The 24,571-nt window shown below is 40.2% G+C and overlaps 1 protein-coding gene across 1 annotated transcript in view; it reads left to right on the forward strand.

The window, feature by feature from the left end:
- LOC121381311 overlaps nt 1-24,571 on the forward strand; it is a 75,839-nt gene that overhangs the window by 35,789 nt on the left and 15,479 nt on the right. The window contains exons 3-6 of the mRNA XM_041510569.1: nt 3,345-3,611; nt 11,849-12,226; nt 12,868-13,053; nt 14,267-14,326. Of these exons, the coding sequence (XP_041366503.1) occupies nt 3,345-3,611; nt 11,849-12,226; nt 12,868-13,053; nt 14,267-14,326 (891 nt within the window). The remainder of the gene's footprint in view (nt 1-3,344; nt 3,612-11,848; nt 12,227-12,867; nt 13,054-14,266; nt 14,327-24,571) is intronic.

Here is a 24,571-nt window from a genome sequence, read left to right on the forward strand (position 1 = left end):
GGCTCAGTCGGTTGGGTGCTCGCCTGAGTTGCTTGCGTCGCAGGATCTAACCACATCGGTGCATCCATTCAACTGGTTGTATTTTTCTCGTTCCAACCAGTGCAGCACAACTGGTCAAAGGCAGTGGTATGTGCGATCCTGTATGTGGTAAAGTGCACATAAAAAGAGCCTTGCTACTAACAGAAAAACGTAGCGAGTTTCCTCTCTAAGACTGTCAGGGTTACCAAAATTAATGTTCTTCGTCCAATAAGCCGATGATTGATTAATCAATGTGCTCTAGTGGTGTCGTTAAACAAAACAAACTGTTCAACCACACCACATCTAAACGTTTCCGTGCGAAGTAGTGGTTACATCTAGTGGTATTACAATGTGGTATCGACGAGATCGCAGCTTTCATTGCCTGCAATAAGGCGCAGATTCCACGTGTCCGTAATCTGTTTACGTATACGTAATACACAATGGTAAGAGGGATCGGCTACACACACGGGTGAACGATCGAATGAATGGAAGGATGAATGAATGAATGAATGAATGGAAGGAAATGTTTTATTTAACGACGCACGCAACACATTTTATTTACGGTTATATGGCGTCAGACATGTGGTTAAGGACCACACAGATATTGAGGGAGGAAACCCGCTGTCGCCACTTCATGAGCTACTCTTTTCGATTAGCAGCAAGGGATCTTTTATATGCACCATCCCATAGACAGGATAGCACATATCACGGTCTTTGATGTACCAGTCGTGGTGCACTGGCTGGAGCGAGAAATAGCCCAATGGGCCCACCGACGGGGACGAATGAATGAATGGATGAATGAATGAACGACACCCCGGCACAAACATTCACGTCGGCTATCGGTGTCAGGTTACACACACGCGTACAAAGAACGCATACATGGAATCCACTCAACCCATACAATGTGATTGAAAAGTTTGTTTTGTTTAATGACACCACTAGAACAGATTTATTAATTAACCATCGGCTATTGAATGTCAAATATTTGGTAATTCTAACACGTAGTCATCAGAGGAAACCCGCTACATTTTCCTAATGCAGCAAGTGATCTTTTATACGCACCTTCCTACAGACAGGAAAGCACATACCACAGCCTTTGACCAGTTGTGGTACACTGGCTGGAACGATAAAAAAAAACCCAATCAGTTGAATGGATCCACCGAGATGATTCGATCCTGCGACGCAAGCACCTAAAGCGAGCACCCAACCGGCTGAGCTAAATCCCGCCCCAGAAAGTGATTGATGCGTATTACGCATTACGGATGACGTATACGTACGAGTATACGCATGCCGATTACGGACATAATGGAATTTGCGCCTAAGGTGAGAAACATTTGTTAACTGTGACACACATCCTAGAGTCTCCGTGTGTCTCCGCCGCAATGGCTGCTCTTTCCAATTAATAGGGAATTATCTTTTTATTCGTTTCCCACCGAGCTACGCGATACTTGTAGTGTGATGTCCTGGGAATACACGATACACATGGATTATATTAGCAGCTAATAAACTTCATCTGGTAGGCTTACGGTACTCTTACAAACCTCCAGACATCAACGCGATGCACTGCCATGTATCCACATGTATTGGTTTTAACACAGTGGATCTGGAGAAAATTAATTTTGGCAGAACGCGAAAAAGCGAAAAGCCCTTGTATAATCCACTGAGTCAGAGACGTCTGTTGGTTCGACAGGTCATCTTTAAAACAGATTTTGTTCGCTCTAATGTTGCTCACGTTGATTTTATCTTGTATGTTGAGTCGGCTATTTCAAATGTGTAGAGGGTTTTTTCTAGCTGTATGTAATACGTTATACTACGTATATTGCCGTTTTTTAACAACGTAATAACTAGCCCTCAATACCTGACAGTGTGACTGGGGCTTAAACGATGAATATAATGGATTTATTTTTATTTTTCTTAAGGTAGGTGTAATATATTGTTCTGCTGTGTGTTTTGGGAGGAAGACTGTCGTATATATAAATAATGTAAATGTAATTTGGTACAGTGTGAGTCCCTTTAAAAAAATCATCGGCCTCTGTGGCAACTTCTTTTGCTATCACTACCACTACTTATGCTGCTACTGCTACTGTTGCTACTACTACTACTACTACTACTACTACTACTACTACTACAACAACAACTAACAGTGGTAGTAGTTTATCTATCTATATATCGATCCATCGATATATATATATATATATATATATATATATATATATATATATATATATATATATACACACACACACAGTCAAACCTGTCTTAAGCGGCCACACAAGGGAGTAGATAAAAGTGGCCGCTTAAGACAGGTGGCCGCTGATTACAGGTTGCGACATAATTATAGTCTTTAAAACATATGTTGTTCTTTTAGCGTCTTTACTGCTAATTAATGGATGTGTGCTTCAGTGTACTTTAAATAAACTTTTGACATGTCGCCTCCTTCAGGAAAAAAGACCGGCGTCGTGGCAGGCCATCGGTCTACAGGCTGGTAGGTACTGGGTTCGGATCCCAGTCGAGGCATGGGATTTTTAATCCAGATACCGATTCCAGACCCTGATTGAGTGCTCCGCAAGGCTCAGTGGGTAGGTGTAAACCACTTGCACCCACCAGTGATCCATAACTAGTTCAACAAAGGCCATGGTTTGTGCTATCCTGCCTGTGGGGAAGCGCAAATAAAAGATCCCTTGCTGCTAATCAGAAGAGTAGCCCAAGTAGTGGCAACAGCGGGTTTCCTCTTAGAATCTGTGTGGTCCTTAACCATAGTAACTGAATCTACAGGTGTGAAGATCGATTATTTGCCGCGCCTTAACGCTGTTGTTAAATATCCCTATTATATAATAGTAAACATTTACTGTGGCCGCTCAGTACAGGTATTTTAGCGATTTGGGATCCGATTTGGGTGGCCGCTGGCCGCGTTATACAGGTAACCGCTTATTGCAGGTGCATTTACGTTATAAATCGTTTGGGAGGGGAAAATGTGGCCGCTTAAGGCAGGTGACCGCTGAATACAGGTGGCCGCTAGGACAGGTTTGACTGTGTGTGTGTATATATATACAGTGAAACCGGACGTTTTGTCATGGTCCCTTTTTAAAAATATGTGCAGAAGAGAACCTTTATAATCCGGATACCTCTTAAAACCGGACTTTTTTACTTGGCCCCTAGGGTGTCCGGTTTAGAGGAGTTTCACTGTATATATATATATATATATATATATATATATATATATATATATATATATATATATATATATATATATATATATATACATGCTGCTGATGCTTATGATTGTTGTTTTTTGTGTGTTTTTTTCACGATTCTCATTACTACAGGTCACATGACTAAATGCAAGTCTAATATCTGCGACGAGTCGAGCCCGGGTCTGCAGTGTGACAGCGGATCAGTGGTGCACTTCACGAAAGTCACGTGTTACGCCGGCGACGAGACATGCATGTGGTCGACGTTCGTGACGCTGTATTCGCTGTGCGAGGGCCAACAGTCGTGTGGAGCGTCCGGGCTGAGGACACTGATGCCCACCTACTGCATGACCAACGTCTTTGCTCTCCGCAACGTCTTTGTCGACTTCGTCTGCCTGCCAGGTTTGTAGTCATAGCAACAGCGACGTTAGGGTACACTGTCATATAGGTCTGTATACAAACTGTATGCTAGTAATGGTTCAAGCAGGGCTTGTAGACTTTTCTAAAAAAAAAAAAAAATCCACTAGCCATGGGATGAGTGATTTTCAAAATCCACTAGCCATGGGATGAGTGATTTTCAAAATCCACTGCTCATGGTTACAAGTCTGCTAGCCCTACTTCTGTATTTACAGTAAATTTGTAATACAAATACTCGAAAGTAAAAAAAAAACCCCCACCAAAATATGTTCAAAGCACTTTATAATCACTTCAAGGTCTAAAGTTTGCACAGATGATAAAAGACCGGCCTCGGTGACGCAGTGGTTAAGCCATCGGTCTACAGGCTGGTAGGTACAGGGTTCGCAGCCCGGTACCGGCTCCAACCCAGAGCGAGTTCTTAAGGGCTCAATGGGTAGGTGTAAGGCCACTACACCCTCTTCTCTCTCACTAACCACTAACCAACTAACAACTAACCCACTGTCCTGGACAGACAGCCCAGATAGCTGATGTGTGTGCCCAGGACAGCGTGCTTGAACCGTAATTGGATATAAGCACGAAAATAAGTTGAAAAGAAAGAAAGATGATAAAAAGATATAGTGCAGCACACCAGCAGCCATCTGGCATGCGGTTCCGTTTGTTTTAACTCGATTTCATGCTTATATCCAATTACGGGTGCCAGTTGAGGTTCAAAGACGTTATCCTGGGTATTTAAAAACGTTATTTGTCTTTCTAGAACATGGATTAATAGTTATTAGCAGTTGGTGAGTTAAGTTAATGTAATTGCTTTGCGTGACCTCACTGAGCCGTCAAAATACACGGTGATACGAATCCATGCCAGTGTCTTCCAAATTTAAGGCAGGTTAAAGGGAATATTCAGTCCTAGCTAGACTTCCGTTTGCCACTCTCACACCCACCACCACCACCACCACCACCGACCCTCCCACCAACAAAATTAACACACATCCTGCCTTCCCCTGTTTTAAACACTATCTTAGACTTACCGTAATATATTTTAAATATAAAGCATTATATGGATAAATACATTTGGAATTATCTTTGGCCGAGTCATTTTAAATTTAGTCTGACCGTGGGAAGAAATAATAAATTCGTGCGTATGAAATTATTTTAGATAAACAATTGATATTGAGATTACTATAAAACATTACAATGTCCAGACATGCATTGCTTTTAGAGATATTCATATTCTAAGCAAGAAAATGTAAACAAATTGTAATTGTAATTTTAATAATGGTAAAATATTTTATTTGCCAAAAATCTTTTGAATATTTACAAACAAATAGTCCCTTTAAACTCCAACCTACCAACGACACAGGTGATTGGTAGTAATGACCCTTACAGAACTGCGTACGTGGGGTGGGTAACTTTTAGCATGCTTCCATAAAAGGACTGACATCGCCAAAGCTAGGGAACTGCGTATGTATCATGGTCATCGTTATATTTGACTGGATCTGGGAACAATATCTAATTAATCCTTCCACTAGAGGATGCTGCCTTTGATAATAATGAATGGTGAATGGTGAAATGCATACACAGAAGACATCTCGTTAATTTTCTGAAAGACTCGCCTACGTAGAATTAGTATGTAAAAAGGTTTCGCAAAAATTTCATTTTCATTTTTTCTTTTTCTTTTTCTTCTTTGTTTTTTTGTTTAATTCCAGTAATGAACTACGCTTGAAATAATGGAATAATTTAAAGTGACGTATAGCATTAGCTGATATTTTCACAATAAATGACAGTTTTCGTATTTTTAAATCGTGCTCTGTCATATGGACCATTTGGAGCGAATATAACCAGCTAAGCTGAAAGCACATATCCTTTTGTCCGCCGCAACGCCCTGGCTAATGAGAAACGCACCCCAATAAGACGAATCAATTGAGTACAAATCGTTTCATGTGTGCTTGTATCTGATGTCAAACAACTCGATTAATCATACAGTGGTATTATTGAAATATAAATAGATGACTGGGGTCAGCAGTGCTGAATCTTAATAACCCCATTGGACAGTGGGTCGATTCATCAAATACGACGTTATTCTCATCCAATATGTGATCATACGCCTCAAAGAGAAGCTCTTCCAGCCCAGGCGGCCTTCAGGCACAGAGGAATCCGTGCCTCATCAGGCCAATAAACGAGAGTAATGGGACCCTTGTGGCTAGCTATGGTTACACCGCGCTCAGACATTGGATTTCCAAGATTTCAAACCTGAGCGTCGCTGGACCCACGGCACCCCAGGCGACTTGCTCTGTCATTTAACTCTGCATGTTACAAATACAAATACAAGAAGAAGAGGAAGAAGAAGGCTTGCCTTTATGGCGCAGAATTTAGGTAAAAGGTAGGTTTTAAGGCTGATTGATACTGAGTTCACATCCCAGCACCGGCGTCCACTCAGATTGAAATCAATGGGAAGGTGTAAAATGTCTCTCTCACCAGATACTCACCACTAACCATCTGTTCTGGACAGACAACCCATATAGCTGAGGTATGTCTCTAGAACAACTTGCTTGGATCTTAGTCGGATATGGGCACGAAGATCAAGTTAAAACGACGAAGATGAGAGAGAAGAACAACACGAAGATGTAAATACAGTTGCGTTTTTAATTATTCATGTATACACATTTTTATTTGTAAATTCGTATCAAAAGCAATAAATAGCACAGCTGAAGAAACCGTTACCTTGATACAAACTACAAAAGCTATATCTGAATGTTAAAAAAAGCTGTCTAACCCACAGAAACAGTGCTCTAGATAGTGAAGGGTGAGGGCAAAGGGGCTAGTTACGTACATATACATGCTCTTTATGTTTCGTAGAACATTATTTAAATAGTTGGTGAAATATATAGGTAGGGTTCCTGTTTTCCGTACAGTTCGTTGATACTTTCATAAAACTTGACTGGCCATGGTTTATGTAGCGTTGACTAGTTACACACCTTCCCCTTTCCGTTTGCCCCTTGTTGGGGGTGGGGGTGTCCATACACCAGAACCTAGCACCGTCCCACTCTTATTGTGTAAACTAAACCGTGGCCGGTCTATTGTTAGAGATGTTATTGCTTAAAATATGATTTTTCGTACTTAGCAGTTTATATACACTAGGGGTGGTAATGAATCCAGCTATTTTAGGGATCTATATGGGGTTTTGTGGAGGGTTTTGTGTTTTTGTTGGGGATTTGGTGGTTTTATTTTATCATTACTCATATTTGACAGTTCCACAGCAAACATGATCTTGGACCTGTTCAATTTCATAAATTCTAAGTCTTTGTCTGATTTCAAGAAAACTACTCGGCTTTCAAATACGCATACTTCGACTGGGTTAAAAGAACGTTTTAGTCTATAAAACCTTACTTATGGACGAACGTTTCATTTCAGGATTCCTATTATGGATCCCGGGACCAACGGAACTCTTTCGCGGGATTGGCATGATTAATTTGGCGTAGCGCAGGCGAAGTCATTATATTACTCAATGCTGTATTTAGAGCCGATCCATTGAGAGGCGCATCATCTCGCGGACAAACTGAAAGGCGGGGGATTGCAATAGACGTCCACACGCTATTAAAGGAATTTAGTTATAGGGGGAAAAAAAGGAAACTGATTTATTGTCAGCCGTTCCGCCGTTGTCATTTGAACAGCATGGTACCAATCTATTGCAGAACCCGTACAAAGTCATTTTGAATTTCCTTAGCTAAAGAGAGAAACGTCATGCCGAAGTTGTAGAAATGTAATGTTCTCTTATCCTCTGGAGTTTCAATTAGCTAAAAGGTTGGTGGTATATTGCGATCGTTTTTATTGGCTGAATGAATATAGCACGATATTTTCCGCCTGACGTCACCGATCTCGCGAGAGTTGTAGCAGTCGTATGGCGATGTACCTCGTCTTCCGTCGATAGGTTTCAGTAATAAAAATGTACCTCATATAACACGCTATACCGGAAATATATATTTTTACCAGGTCATCCTTGAAAATGGGTTTGTAGTGACCTGAAAACTAATAGTAAAAGTCGGTTACTGGGAAGGCATTTTTTTTTTTTTTTAATGATTATTTATTATTATTATTTATTATTGTTGTTTTTGTTGTATTATTTCAAAAATCTGAAAAGGAAACTGAAGAGGACATGCGTTATTGACATAATTCTGACATGCAAACATCCTTTGGTGTTGTTGTTGTGGTGGTGGTGGTGGTGGTGGTGGTGGTGGAGGTGGTGGTGATAATGGTAGTGGTTGTGATGGTGATAATGGTGGTGGTGGTGGTTATGATGGTGGTGGTAATAATGGTGGTGGTGGTGGGGTGATTAAGGTCTCACTACACAGATGACTTCCGGGTGAGAGTTCATTCATCACGGTCCACTATAGTTCCTAATTGTGGCACATGTTATGGTTCACATATTCACTTCTAGGAAATGGTGAAGAATTAAAACAATATGTATGTTTAATGGTAAGCCTTCTGGCTGTATTTTGCCCATGTTATTTTGTAATATTGTGCATCGACCTTTTGGGACATGGGTATATAGTGCAAGTGACAGCCGGAGTGAATCGGTTTATGAACCACCTGTTCGGACCGGTACTACAGCCGGATGCGGTCATATAGCAAAAAACTGAGACGGAAATGTTCACAATTTTGGAATGAATATAAATGCTTATATAATGTATGTTCGCAATGGTGTATGTTGTTAGTGCCAACAAGAACCCGTTCTATGGGCAATCTTCACTTGAAGTTGGGCAGTTTAACATGGGTTTCAATGGCAGATGACATCTGTGTAGTGAGACCATAGACTTATTCCAGGTGTTTCTGCTCACTTGGATGTTTCTATTGGCTTTAAAGTCCCTTGTGCCAACGGACCCCCCTCCCCCCCCCCCCCGAAATAAAGATAAACTGATTTTTCACGATTACATATTGCCATCACTTTCTGACACTAATTTGTAACACAATACATGTACAGCTTTTTCAGAATATGCCATGGTATCGTGGACAATATTCAGGCCACGATTGTATTTGTGTTCTTAAGAGAATTTCTAGCGCAATGTTAGAGAATACGTATTAGTTGCAAAACGTCATTTTTAACTAGTATATTAAAGTATATGGTATGTGCTGTCCAGAAGAAGGAAAAACAACAAAAACTACAACAATAACAACAAGACAATAGATTATTTAAAAAAAAAAAAAGAATCATCACACGAACACTCAGATACTACAGATACATAATCTTCATTTCAAAATCACATCATACACTTTAAAAGGACGTGGGGTTCAAAACAAGGCTGGGAAGGTCTACGTCTTAGCATTCAAGTCGTTTTGGTTTGTTAACTTGTCCATGTATTTTAATGGAAACAGTGTGCCTCCTAGACACGTGCACTCAATTGGCGCGAAGGAAATCTCTTTTTCATAATAAGAAACAGATTTACATTTGACGACTGTTTTTAAATTAAACCGTTTTAGGTCATAACATTGAACATTAACCGTATAAGTTTGCAATCATATTGAATTCATATATTACAAGTGGCGACGCAAGACATTTGTAGATTTAGATGGGTGGGTGGGGGTCGCCTTTGTTTTACCCAGTTTTGTGTAAAACGTTCTTTTACCCAGATTCATTTGGCAGTAACACAGCTATACACTACATCATAACGTCCATTTTGTATTGTGTTACACATTTTCTTATCTTTTATCAAGAAGATTTGTTTTAACGACGTAACTTGATTTCAGATTATTCTGCCACCTAGCCACACCCTGTTTTATTTAACTAAGCAAAACACACATTTGTTTACGGTTATAGAGCGACCGAAATAATATGGTTAAGAACCACACAAATGATGGGAAATGAAACCCATTGCTAATAAAACCCAACGATATTAAATTGTCTATATACGTTATATACTGACGTCGAAAAGAAACTTTACAAGGCAACCAACAAACGGTATGGTGGGATATGGAAGTATCATGAAGTTCAAAATCTAAACGTCACAATGCACTTCATGATACATGCGAAGTGTGTTTAAAGTAGTTTTCTAAATTGGTTCTTTTCGAATAACAACTATATTTGTCAAATTATTCTGATTTTTTGTATGTAAAGTTTCTTTTGAATGCAGGTATAATTTACAATTAATCTCGAGGAAACCACTGTTTACAAACAGTGGCAACATATTACAGTTTTTTTTAAATATTCTTGAGTTAATTGTGTAAATATTACACTTGGGGTCGATTAATTTGTAAAATTAGCGAAATGTGACAATTGAAACTTTGAGAATGCTCTTTAAAGGGACATTCCTGACTTTTCTGCAAATTTTAAGATGTTATCGACTAACAGAGACTTTCCAACGATCGTAATTACATATCAAATATATTTTTCTGCATAAAATAATAGTGGTTGTATATTAAACGTATTTCTTATCGTTCTAATATTTATACTAGGTTAAATTTCATTTGATTTCCTAAAATTCTTTTTTTCGTACGTACGAAATTATTTGAAGACAAAATCCAGATTGGGCTTCTTACGAATATTAAGACGACAAGAAATATATTTAATATACAGACACTGATATTCTAAACAAGAAAATATATTTAATATGTAAGTTTAATCGTAGAAGTATTTTATTAATCGGAAACATCTTACAATGCAGCAAACTAAGGAATGTCCCTTTAAGGTTATGTATCTATAAATTATACAATGATATTGTAATAATAATCTTCTGCCATCGCAAGGTCGACTTTTGAGTATTTCCTGAATTATTGCATTGACTGTTTACCTTATTTAGCCACCCAATTAAATAGCCGATGTGCATTTTTCGTGCTGGTTTGTTGTTAAACATTTTTGCATTCATTCATGCACTGACAACCATGACCAAAGATGTTATGAGATTTTAAAGGCTTTTTTTTTTTTGGGGGGGGGGGGGGGGGGGGGGGGGGGAGGGCTTTGTTATTAGCACATTATGATTCGATTCCCAATTATAGTATAATAGTGTGCTGTATCCGATGTCGTTTACTACAGACAAGCGGTATTCGAGCCCGCAGAATGATAATGTTACAAACTGTAACAAAAGACCAACGACATGTTATTTAGCCGATGGAAGACAATGCACGTGCACAATCCAATTCACGATGCCAGCAGCAAATTCTACCGATTACAACTGGAATTAAGAATGCAATATTTATCTCGTAAGCACTGTATCCGAGGCAAGATATAATAACGAAACAACTATGTTTTTTGTTAGTGACAGGATAATTATTTGATATTGATTATGCGTCATATAATCTAACTCGTTTAAAATAAATTAATATAATTAGACGATCGTTGCAAGTAGCGAAACAAAAAAGGAAAACATGTGCACCATTTTGGTTGCTAGAAAATGTAACGATGAATTTCTATATTTTCGCATTAATTCTAAACTGCTGAATAAATGAAACAACCGGCATATATTTAATATTATTTTAATATTCTTCCACGTCTTCTAATATAGTACAAAATAACTTGATTTATGCAGCATGCTCTTATAACAGGTCATGTATTTAATTTATTCCATTTGTTTGAGACTGCACATACAATCTATATCAAACACTATATATAGAAGGAGCTTTATACAATAGCTATTTGTCTCTGTAGTCGATCATAACAATAGCACTGTATAACAATTACCTACTTATAAAAGGGCGATACACATAACTTACAATAATTGCCTGTATTTGTTAGTATAATGACAACTTGCTCATAAAGACTGGTTGTCTGATTGTTACAGACAGGTTTGAATATGAATGTAGATTATTTCTAATCCTTTGTCATCGTTTTCTCTTACCGGCCTCGGTGGCGTCGTGGTTAGGTCATCGGTCTACAGGCTGGTAGGTACTGGGTTCGGATCCCAGTCGAGGCATGGGATTTTTAATCCAGATACCGACTCCAAACCCTGAGTGAGTGCTCCGCAAAGCGCAATGGGTAGGTGTAAAACACTTGCACCGACCAGTGATCCATAACTGGTTCAACAAAGGCCATGGTCTGTGCTATCCTGCCTGTGGGAAGCGCAAATAAAAGATCCCTTGCTGCTAATCGGAAAGAGTAGCCATGTAGTGGCGACAGCTGGTTTCCTCCCCAAATCTGTATGGTCCTAAACCATATTTCTGACGCCATATAACCGTAAATAAAATGTGTTGAGTGCGTCGTTAAATAAAACATCTCTTTCTTTCGTTTTCTCTTTTCACAGAGTCGATGATAGCCAACAAATGCACCGGAAGTTACAAGGAACTGACCAATCGTTTTGGAGTAATAATGAACCCCGGTTACACAGACGGCAATGGCGCTCTTTCCGGCCAGTGCTATTGGCTGATAAAGATAGGTCACGGTCAGAGAACAAAGGTCATCATTCACTTGGCCTACAGCAAGAAGGGGATGCCGAACTGCACGTCCCAGTTTCTCCAGATCCGTTACACGGAGTGTGTGGGCGGGAAGTCCCGGATCGAGTCGTACTGTGACCTGCGCAAGGTGAACCAGGAGCTGATATCCTGTGGAGATGTCTATATCACCAGCTTCCTGCCGTCCTCCATGGAAGACCTGTCCGACCAGTTCCTTCTGTCCTATACCAGTGAGTTAGGGCGTGTCCAGATACACATACACGGGCAATGTTTAACGACACCCCAGCAAGAAAATAATGTATTGGCTATTTGCAAGATACATTGGGAAACAGCTTGTTCTTATTTTCCCACTACTAAGTAAAGCTAAATACTAAATTATTGTAATGTCTCTTTCCCTTAGCGTCGTATGGTCATTTAACTTTACACATACAAAGCTAGGTGGAGAATACCACTCCCTGTCAACATTGTTCACGTTTTCTCTTGCTCATATTTGGTACAAGTATTGTTAGGAAATGTCATACTCTTTCACAAAAATCGTCTGTTTTATTCCACCATCTACACACCCATTATATTCCAAATGTTTTCGATATCTTTGTTATGTAGTTGGATTATAGCTTCATAGTCATAAATCAAAAACGCATAATTTATTTCATATTTAGTTAAAGAAGAAAGAAAGACAATTGTTTTGCAAAATTTCCTTAGCTTGCAGGCGTTATTGGAAGAGGTGTAGCTTTTATGTTATGTAATCGTGTGACTTTGTATTTAACAGGAAGCCAACTTCTGTATAATGCTGCCTTTAAACCGTTCTTTACAATAAGTTGCTTCTTTAATTAATACATTATGTGAAATGTTTTATTTTTTGGTTCTGCAGTTTACAACGACACGAGCGTACCTGGCGCGATATCACCGGAAGACGTCAGAGTCTGTGGAGCAACGCCAACGCTGCCTGTTGTGCCGTCATGGACGACGTCATCACAACCACCAGCTAGTGTCTCGAAGAAAAACTACATCCCCAAAGGGTCTTTAGTCAAACAGCATGGTGACACAACAAAGAAAGGTATTGTGTTGTTTGTACACGCGGATAGCACGGGCGTTCGGGTCCTGGTTGGAGGTTCTAGGTGTAGGATTAGTCTCTATATATGATGACGGGCCATATTGCGTAACGCGCAAAGGTGTTCCATCGACTGGTACTAATCAAACACCTAGAATCTCCAACCAGGGCCCATGTTTTCGAAGCAATGTTAGGTCTCACTACACAGATCACTTCCGGGTGAGAGTTCATTGATCACGGTCCACTATAGTTCCTAATTGTGGCACATGTTATGGTTCACATATTCACTTCTAGGAAATGGTGAAGAATTAAAACAATATGTATGTTTAATGGTAAGCCTTCTGGCTGTATTTTGCCCATGTTATTTTGTAATATTGTGCATCGACCTTTTGGGACATGGGTATATAGCGCAAGTGACAGCCGGAGTGAATCGGTTAATGAACCACCTGTTCGGACCGGTACTACAGCTAGATGCGGTCATATAGCAAAAAAATGAGACGGAAATGTTCACAATTTTGGAGTGAATATAAATGCTTATATAATGTATGTTCACAATGGTGTATGTTGTTAGTGCCAACAAGAACCCGTTCTATGGGCAATCTTCGCTTGAAGTTGGGCAGTTTAACATGGGTTTCAATGGCAGATGACATCTGTGTAGTGAGACCTTAGCGCTACGAAATTGTAAAATCACCGTAGGCAATGGCATCACTATTGCCTGTGCTATAGTGGCGTGTTAGCCTAAGATGGTTTTACAATTTGGTAGAGCTAAGATTGCTTCAAAAATATGGTAACGATATTAGCGCTAAGATCGTTTCGTGGAATGGGACCCAGAAGCCGAACGCCTGTGGTGGATAGTTGGCCGTGGATAACAGCATCGGGTATTCATTGAAAATAACATACATGACATTGCTATATGTGAAATTAACTATATGTTGTATATCTGTTTCCCAAGTTCTAGGATCGATCCACGTAGGTGAGCCTATATGGCTATTTTTTGTTCTTGCCAGTATTAAAAAAACCCTGGTGTGTACTATCCTGTCTGTGGGATGGTGCATATAAAACATCATTTGCTGCTAATCCAAAATAGCAGCCGCAGAGTGGCGACAGTGGGTGTCCTCTCTCGTTATCTGTGTGGTCCATATGCGCAGCGTCATATAAGCATAAATTAAAATGTGTCCAGTGTTTCGTTACATAAAACATTTCTTCTTTGCTTCCTCAGGGTTCGATATAGCCGCCATAGAAAACAGAGCAGATCCAGCGGAAATAACGTTAAAATTTAGTAAGTAATTTGTAATTGTATTTGATATTGTTAGAATCTGTATGCTGTTAGAAACCAGCTAAAGCCCACTGTGAAATAATTTGTTAGATGTGTCAGTACTCACTATCCACTAGTAGTGTATTACAAACAAAATGCTGATAATCAATAACCATCCTCGATGGTTTAAGCCCTGGTCATACATTCACGACGTGGATGCCGACTCACACTGACTATTCGTGGAGCGGTTTGTCGTACTGGGTCGAGTTGAATCAGCATCTACTACTCGACTCAACAAGACTCACGACGACTTAGTACAAATAGACCTCTTTCACATTCCACTGCGCATGTGCCCGTTGCGGGGTAACTCGAGGACGCAAACCACGAACTCACGCGAGATCTCGCAAAAATAGACATATGGACATGTTGGGGGGCATAGATAATGGGAGGCCACACAATAGGAATGTGAATTATCTCCATGATTATTCTATCAGTAGGGAACCCGAACATTCTGTCGACATCCAACATGACTTATTGGAGACATTTATGAATTATTGCTTATCACGAAATAAAAAATATTTTGTTGTTAACGCCATCGGTTCGGATTCGTACGCAATAAATATAGGATATGGGCTGAAATAATATTAATATGTGCGCGCGTGTATGTATGCAGATATTTATTGTATTTAACATAATTTAAATATTTATAAAGCATTATACAGATAAATACATTCAGGATTCTTGTCGGGATTTCTTTTCACCAAGTTATTTAAAATTTTGTTCGGTATTTGGAATAAAATTAAATGATACATATGAAAGTTGAGCTATGGTATATAAAACAGAATCAGGCCCGTAGGAACGATATCTGGAGTTGGGGGAGAGGAGGGGGCATAATCTGTAGTGGAGGTACACAGTCTAGTTGGTGGGGGGGGGGGGGGGGGCAAAAGCCATATTTTAAACCGGGTTTATAAAAGTGGCGCTATAGCCCCCCCCCCCCCCCCCCCCCCGACTTCTTGGTTGCTACCGACTTGAGAAAGATCAGAAATGTAACTGTATTGCATATACAGCTATTTAAATTCGAAGCAAGATTATTTAACCTAAGAAAGATGTAAGTTTTATTTATAACAGATTAGACTAGCCTACAGCTTGATAATATAGCTACAAACTCAGGATGGTCTCTTTATTATAAACTCATGAGGGTTTATTATGCGCAGTCATAAGGTACTTCGTTTGAATGTTTGAAGCAAACATATTAAGTACCATGTCAGGCCCGTAGCCAGGGGGGATCGGGGGATTGAGAGTTCCGCTCAAATGAAAAAAAAAATCGGATTTTACATATAAAAGTCCTTGTCCCCAAATGACCGGGATAACGTAACAAGAACGTCTGTCTGAGGTTCCATTTGCTGAAAGTTCGATCCTCCTCAGTGGGCCCGTTTGATTATTTCCCGTCCTAACAAATGATCCATCAAAGGACGTCGTGTATGTTGTCCTGTTTGTGGAATGTAAGAAGTATGCCAAGTATCATTTATTATAAATACATAGGTACGACTGAAAACAAACGGTTTCTTGTCGTGGTTCATTTCACATGCATACCACAACGTAATGCAACTTGTTAACGTATATTTCTCAACAAAAGTTCGTGTATTATTCTCGAGTATAACCGGCGTCATCTCATTGTTTGGCAAGGGGTTCTATATATATATATATATATATATATATAGGGACACACACACCCCCCCCCCCCCCCCCCCGTCTACGGCTCTGCGCCCCCTCGGCGCTCGCATTTGATGAGCTCCGTTTACATGGAATTTCGATTTACTTCCGCATTTACATGTGATGTCAAATTTTGAGCCGCGTTTACTCGGTTTCTGACGTCATGCTAAGTTGTAAGTTTTCGCGTGTGACGGCTCATATATGTTTTAAAACTTCATAAATATCAGATATTATTTCAAGTGAATTTGTATGTATCAGATATAAATGATAATGAAAATATAATAAAATAAAATAATAAATAAAATAAGATAAATAAACAAGTAAATAAATAAATAAATAGTTTGTGGATAGACATGCAACATTGATTAGTAGTTGTACGACTGGGTTTTTTTTAATGAAACTATAAGGGGAAAATAGAGCTGTGATAAAGGTCTATGTAAGTTAGGGGTTTTGTTGGGGGTTTTTAGGGAGAAGGGGAGGCATATTTTATTAAATTTTAAATACTGATACATGTGGAGAATTAAACATCACTGAAAATCCGCGTGAGTATTTAACTATAATTCTAATTGTTAATAGTAAAAAACACATTCCACTAAAGTTAATTTTATGGTATGAATCTTTTAATTTTGCGTTGTTAAAATACCCTTGACAGGCGGCTCCAGAGACTTCATCTAAGTTAATGATTCCCTGCAATTTGCATATAGCCTCGATACTGTCCAATTCGGCAAGGGACGGTACTCTTCGCGCATATGCGCAGTGGGAATGTGAAAGAGGTCTATTAGCCACAACTTGTTTTTGTCGTCTTGATTAGGGGCACATTGTCCTGATTCGTACTTGTGTCGTCGCGGGTCGTGTTACATCGTCCTGAGTCGGCGTGAGTCGTGCATCGTACTGGTGTCGTACCAAATCTTGGTGATTCGTGATTAAAAATTGCTGCCGACTCAGGATGATTCACCAGGAATAACATGGCGACTCACTGATAATCAATAACCGTCCTCGATGGCTTAAGCGGGGTCCTCATTATTTGATTAGGGGGCACCAGTCGATTTGAATCGCACTGTGAGAACACCTAAATCGCAATGACAAGTCGTGTCGGAATCGTACCAATTACAGCATGCGGTGCGGTGCGGTATACTTTAGCATGCTCATATACCACGAAGGTTTCGAGCATGTCCGCTTAGGGTTCGGCCTCTGGGAAGCCAGGGGCCCAATACGGGGCGGACTTTACAGCATGTCCTATTTCTCACGACAAATCGCCTGCTCTCGCGATTTCTACAACTGTTGCTAGTCTGAGCGCCCTTACAACTCGATTCGCGTAGTATAAATCATTAGTTCTTAATCTGAGTGCACCCGTCGTAAGTTGGGAGTTGGGGGAATTACAACGCAACCGTCGAGTTGGGTAACTTCGTCGTGACAGTTAACAGTCTGACAATAGCATTACACCTACCCACTTAGCAGTTAAAGGAGCTCAATCACGAATTTAGTGGGCCTTGTTTCTCTAAATATGCATTATAAATGAAACTTACATTCATTTGGAATACCAAACCTAGTTATTGTATGATCCAAAATATTTTAATTGAACTACGATCGAGGGAATTCCATGATACGCTTCATTTTTAAAATTTGGAACTCTTCTTGTGATGAGACAAAAAATACGGAAAAACCAGCTCGTAATGATGAGGCTATATATACGACAACCGTATGATGTATTTTTGGATTTTATATAAACGATCGCCGTGTATAGAGACTTGGCAAATGAGGGCCGGCTATATACGTGGCAAATAATAAAAAATATATATTATTTCATGACAAAAATAACCGCGAATACGCTGAAATAATTTAATAAACAGTTGGAACATGAAGTCACCATTTATTATTATTATTATTAGGCGCGTGTGCTAATTATTTTGACTGGCTCGCAAAGTGGTATTTCGGTTTTAATGTATAGCGTAAAAAAAAACAGTGTACTGTTGCATGTTTTGTCGTCCAAAGGTTGGCTAATTATTACTTAACCCATTTGAATCCAGTTCTACGTGCAGGGACAAGTTCAGCCTGCCGTTTGTGCGTGTGTGCACGCTTGTTAATCTTGTATTTTTATAGCCAAAACTCCTCCAGATAAAACACCGCCCCTCCACCCCAAAAAGGTTAGAGTGGGCTAATAATAATAATATTATTATTATTATTTATTTATTTATTTATTTATTATAAATTTTTTGCTCGTACTGTAGGGACAATATGACGCTATTCATATATCTATGGAAAACGTACACAAAAGGGTCCGCTAAATTCATATACCCCCCCCCCCCCACACACACACACACCCTCCCCTGTTCAGAAAATGCACTGTTCGTACAGTACTTAGTATTGTATTCCTCCTGTTCCAAATGGTTCGGTAATATGGATCAATCAAATACATGTACTTATTTACCGCCTATATACATTTTTGCTGTGAATATAGCCAGCCCTCGTTAGTGGAGGCTATATACACGGCCTTCGTATATATAGTCACATCGTATATAAACACCGTCTAGTTCAGAGTATTCTTTAAAAATGTAAAAATTCCTATCCCAAGTCAGCTGTTATGGCATATTTTGCATAATAATGAATTTGACAATGTGGAAAATGACGGTGTTTGTGATCCAGATGTTAAGAGTTTTTCGCGTACGACTAACGATAAATTTAAAAGGCGTAACTAATCGGGATTGTCGACGTTTAACATGCTTCTGTTACTAAAATAAATTAATGTATAAGATTATTATCATTCAGTACATGTTTTTATTATTTTTTAATAACTTATTTTCATTGGGTTTTTTTCTTTATTTACCCTACGTCGCAGAGGACGGTCAAGCGTTCTTGTTACACGAGCTTGGTAAATCGTTTTGGCACTGCGGTTATTCGGGAAATGCCCGTCACGTGACTCAGAATAATTCGTCACACCTCTGCTCTGCAAATAGCCGTTATTTTTCTCAGAATTATGGACCGTACCCATAATTCAATTATTTTTATAAAATATCAATAATAAGTGTGATATGGTGGTTATGTAGATGGTTCAATAAAGTACTTTTAGGTACAAATCAAATGTATATATTGTCATATAATACCTTGTTGGGTCAATAATTAGGTCAACCATCTGTGAGAGAGCGCGTTTAAAATTCATTTTAGTTGGGAGCCGTCGTATATATCTGTTAAGATTCGCTCTAGGTGGGCGCTGCCGTACTTAGCTGTTACATTTCGCTCTCCATTGGAACCGCCGTACTTTGCTGTTAAAATTCGCTCTAGATGGGAGCCGCCGTACTTAACGGTTAAAATTCTCTCTAGATGGGAGCTACCGTACTTAGCACTTAAAATTCGCTCTAGATAGGAGCCGCCGTACTTAGCTGTTAAATTCGCTCAGGATGGGAGCCGCTGGTTCGTAGCTGCCAAGCCAGCATGTACTAGCCTGACTTAAGACTCATATAAACTGGATGCAACGACTGCGTGCGGTCTGTCCAAAAAAAACACAAATCGAAATACATTAGTTTTAACGAGAGCGTCTAGCCTGTATGCGTGCGATGCGTGCTCCTGCAAACCGCATTCGGCTAGCTTCTATGAAATAATCGTATAATATGCCCAAAACGCAGGCCGCAGACGTATCAGACACAACCGTCAAACCGCTTGCAAGCAACGCATCCAGTCTATATGAGCCTTTTGTTAGTGCATAACGGTTTCTAAACATTGTAAATCGACATCGGCTTTTAATTGTTTAACGTACAATAATTGCGACAAGTCGTTCTGGAAGAGTATCGCGGGTCACGACAATGGTTTCCCTCCATCATACTAACCCACTGACATTTCTCCTGGACTGACACCCCAGGCAGCTGGCTCTTGTGTGCAGAACAACGTGCTAAAATTGCAGTATCTTCAGCAAGTGACAAGGAAGAGAGAAATTAGAATAATAAGAAACTAGGCTCGAAGAAAGTGTGTGTGTGTGTTGGGGGGGGGGGGGGGGGGGGGGGGGGGGGCTAGTAAGCATGTGTCCTACACCCACCCACTACTTGAAGCCCGAAACATTTGTTTTGCAATTGTACTCATTATGTGCTTGTGCACCCCCGCTATAGCGAATGAACCCACCCACCCACATACGCACACACTCACACACACGCACACACGCACACACTCGCGCACACACGCGCGCGCGCACACACACACACGCACACACACACACGCACATACACACACATGCACACACACGCACGCACACACTAACCTTACACTTCACATATCGTACTACCGGGCTTTCAAAGTAGTAGTAAATCAATTTAAATCAAAATTTTAAAAAATTAAAATAAAATGTACTTGGAGGCTAATCGATATAATTTCGATTTTAATTTTTTTTTAATTTTTCTCCAAATTGTCTTCATTTCGAGTTCTATCCTGTTCAATTTAGCGAGCTTCCAACGAATGGTTCCTGAGGGCATTTTACACGACACGACTGGATTAACCTTTAAATTAGTATTTTATACCTGCAAGGCAAGTGCTTGGTTTGCATGAGTATGTAAACGTTTTGCTGTTTTTTGGCAATAAGCCATTTTCCGAAGTGTATGTAGAAAGTTCGATAGCACTTGGTAGTGAGGTCAAGGTAATTTGATATACTTTATGCTTAAATATGATTAAATTAAGAAGCATGAATAACCTAAGTAGTGGTAATGTTAAGATACTTGTCTGGTACACACACCTACAACATAGCTCTCGCTCTCTCGCTCTCTCTCTCTCTCTCTCTCGTTCGCTCGCTCGCTCTAGCCAATGCATCATGACTGTTACATCAAAGGCCGTGGTATGTGCTATCCTGTCTATGGAATGATGCATATAAAATATCCCTTGCTGCTAATCGAAAAGAGTAGCCCATGAAGTGGCGACAGCGGGATTCCTCCCTTAATATGTGTGTGGTCCTCAACCATATGTCCGACGATTCATTTGGATAGCTGTACACTACACGGACGTCTCTCTCACTAACCATTTTCCTGGACAGACAGCTCAGACAACTGAAGCGTATGCCCAGGACAGCGTGCTCGAACCTTACTATAAGCAGGAAACAGTGTAGATGTTTGTCGTTGATGAGTGGATGGCGGCTGAGCGTGCGGATCTCCTGGATCTCGTATAAAAACTGTTCAGCCAGACCAAGCAGAAACAACCCCATTCGCTTGACTGGTTTAAACACTTCACGTTAAACCAAATAACCACATCGGGAGCCAGTAAAATAGTTTAGTGAACACGGGGCTAGTCCTTTCGTAAAATCTGTTCTAAACAAAACGTTTGCACGCGCGCACGCGGACACACACACACACACACACACACACACACACATACCGGGCACAGTACTCATGACGGGTACCACCGGTGGGGCAGGATATGCTCATCTTTCACGAACACCTAATATCATCACTGCTTTGACAGTGATTCATGTCGTCACAGCTGAGCTCTATCCTATGCTAGTTTTGATTTAGTAAACTTGTCTGGGAGTGGCAGTCCTCTTTGTGGCGATGCAAGAGGGATGGAATCTCCAGTAAAGGATTTCCTCGGATGTGGCTGTCCTCCGGTAGACGAGGCACTGGATAGAGATTAATGGAATCATCCACTATTTTGCCAAATGCCCATTCGACTCTGCATTGTGCGTATATACTATATGTTTTGTTAGATACAGAACGTTTTGGCGCGAAGCTACAACAGTGTACGTGTACATTTGATTGGCGGGAGACGGGGGTGTGTGTGTGGGGGGGGGGGGGGGGGATGACGGCAAAGCGTCAGAGACGTCTATACCTTTTGTTAACATGCAGAACTTTCTGTTTTCTTCTTTATTCAGCGGCGCGACGCTACAACGGCATAGCTTTTTGTAGTCACTGGTATATCGATATTAATAACGAGGAATCAAGGCAGACCAATATCAAAAGACTGGCCTCGTTTATCAAGATCAACACACTAGTCTCAATTGATGTAGTTACACAAACGACAAGAATCGTGAAATTGAATTACAACTGCCTGTAAAAGTGGATTATTGATCCGTCCAATCGCCTTTACCTAACGGTGCTTTCGCACTGGGTGCTTTTTACTATTGAGATGTTACTATACGAGATTTGCATTGGCAGATCCACGGGGCAGTCACCGGGATCCCTTGACACCTCTCTCCCCCGCTCGTGTGAAGTGCCACTTTTAATTACACTTTCGTGAGGGGGAGGGGGGGTGGGGGGGTGGGGGGGGGGGGGGTGTTAAATTATTCATAATCCACAATATACACCAATAAACTGCTCTAAACAACCGTCTCTTCCCATGTTTATTTTACGTCTCTAAGACTATATAGGGCGAGACGTAACCCAGTGATAAAACGTTCGCTTGATGCACGGTCGGTTTAGGATCAATCCCCGTCGGTGGACCCATTGGGCTATTTCTCATTCCAGCCAATGCTCCACAACTGGTATAACAAAGGCCGTGGTATGCACTATCCTGTAGGATGGTGCATGTAAAAGATCCCTTGCTGCTAATCGAAAGAGTAGCATATGAAGACAAATAACAAATAAAAGACAATCTTTAGCTGAGAAGAAAACAAAAATGAAAAGAAAACGAGTGAATCATAAAAGATTGAATAAATGTTTTGTTTAATAAGTAGTTAAAACTATTAACCAGCGTCTGAATCTGAAGTCTTCTTTGAGCTTGAGCGTCGTGCCAAATGACATTCCTCCCACAACCCTCCAATGGGCACTAGAACCTATAATACTCACTGTGTTGCTATAAGTCGTATAGTGTTAACGTACCTTCAGCCAGGGCACTACCGTTAAAGATCAGGTTATCTATGTTTGCGCATGTCTGTAGATTTATACAGCCGGCGACGCAGTGGTTCCATTCCAATAATTATTTGTTTGAATTTGTTTTCATAAAAACGCCCGTGCATTATAACTAATTCTGGGTCGAGGACCCTCGTTATGCGTGGTCAGACTTTTCCGGTGACGTCACTAATGCAGACGACAAGCCAATCAGCGGTATGTCATGTTGATATTGCACACTCCATCGCGATGTACTGATCGCCGTGAAATATAGTTCACACAAGTCGTTTCACTCAGTGAATCAGCATTATCGACAATCGCGCTCGTCCATCATTTATATTGACGTACTAACTAGCCTGCTCGTGGTCTCGAGAGTGTGTAGTGGTTAGGGCTAAAAGTTGCCGAGTTCGTATCCCAGTTCAAGCCCCTATATAAAAAAATGTCTGTACACACCATGTGCGCAGGCACGGCGGATCAGCGGCTGGAGGGGGGTGGGGGTGGGGGTGGGGGCTCTAGATCCCCCACCTCCACCCAATAATTCTGAATCAAAAATATTATTGGTAGTAAATCTGATTATTACGGCAGAGGTGAATTGTACTTGTAGATTGCAGGATATTGCATTTCATGACATCTAGTTTTCAAACTTTTACGGAGGAGCGTATCCCCGAACCCCCTAGAAACTTGGCTTTACGCCCTCTATCTCAGTCAGCTCCATCCCCAATGTCTACTTGCTTCCACCGTGCCTGCCTGTGGGTAGATGAGGTGTAAGGCATATTCATACTACATCGATGGTTCTGAAGACTAAAAGCTTGCGGCGCAAGCATGAACAAATAAATAAATCGAAATACGTTATTTTGAATGAGAACATCTAAACTGTATGCGTGCAATGCTTGCGTCTGCCAAAAGAAAACAAGCAGCCAGCCGCGTTAAAATAATCGTATATGGTGTATATGCCCAAAACGCAAGCCGCAGATGCATCAGACGCAACAGTCGGAAAGTACCACGCGCTGCATCTATATGAATCTTAACTTGTCAAAATTACCAGCTATTGCTCATTCAGTCACAGATAACAGGCCCCCAAAAATGTCAAAACGATCGTCTCGTTCGATCCTCACTCACGCAAATCTGACTTTGCGTAACCTAATTTTCGATCGTGCATTAATTTAAGACATTCGATGATGAGTGCATGCGCATAATTAAGCTGTTTCCACTTGTGGTCTTGGAACAGAATATATATATATATATATATATATATATATATATATATATATATATATATATATATACATACATACATACATACATACATACATACATAGATAACGGCTACTCAATAATTTGGTAATGTTATATTGGATGGGGAACAAACCCAAGGCCTTTGTGACCCCTTTGCCCCAGAAGACGATGTATGTCCTACCTCATTACATGGCAATACATGCATTTTAAAGGGACATTCTCGAGTTTGCTGCATTGTAAGATGTTTCCGACTAATGAAAAATTTCTACGATTAAACTTACATATTAAATATATTTTCTTGTTTCGAATATCAGTGTCTGTATATTCAATGTGTTTCAGGTCGTCTTAATATTTGTAAGAATGAATGAATGAATGTTTGTTTAACGACACCCCAGCACAAAAATACATATCGGCTATTGGGTGTCACAAATGGTAAGTATATGGAAAAATTATTTAGATATATATTCATGTAAAACCACAGTGTAAGGAGCTGTGGGTAAAAAGTATAATACAATACATAAAATCA

The sequence above is a fragment of the Gigantopelta aegis genome, chromosome 9 (genome assembly GCF_016097555.1).
Source record: "Gigantopelta aegis isolate Gae_Host chromosome 9, Gae_host_genome, whole genome shotgun sequence".
Lineage (NCBI taxonomy): Eukaryota > Metazoa > Mollusca > Gastropoda > Neomphalida > Peltospiridae > Gigantopelta > Gigantopelta aegis.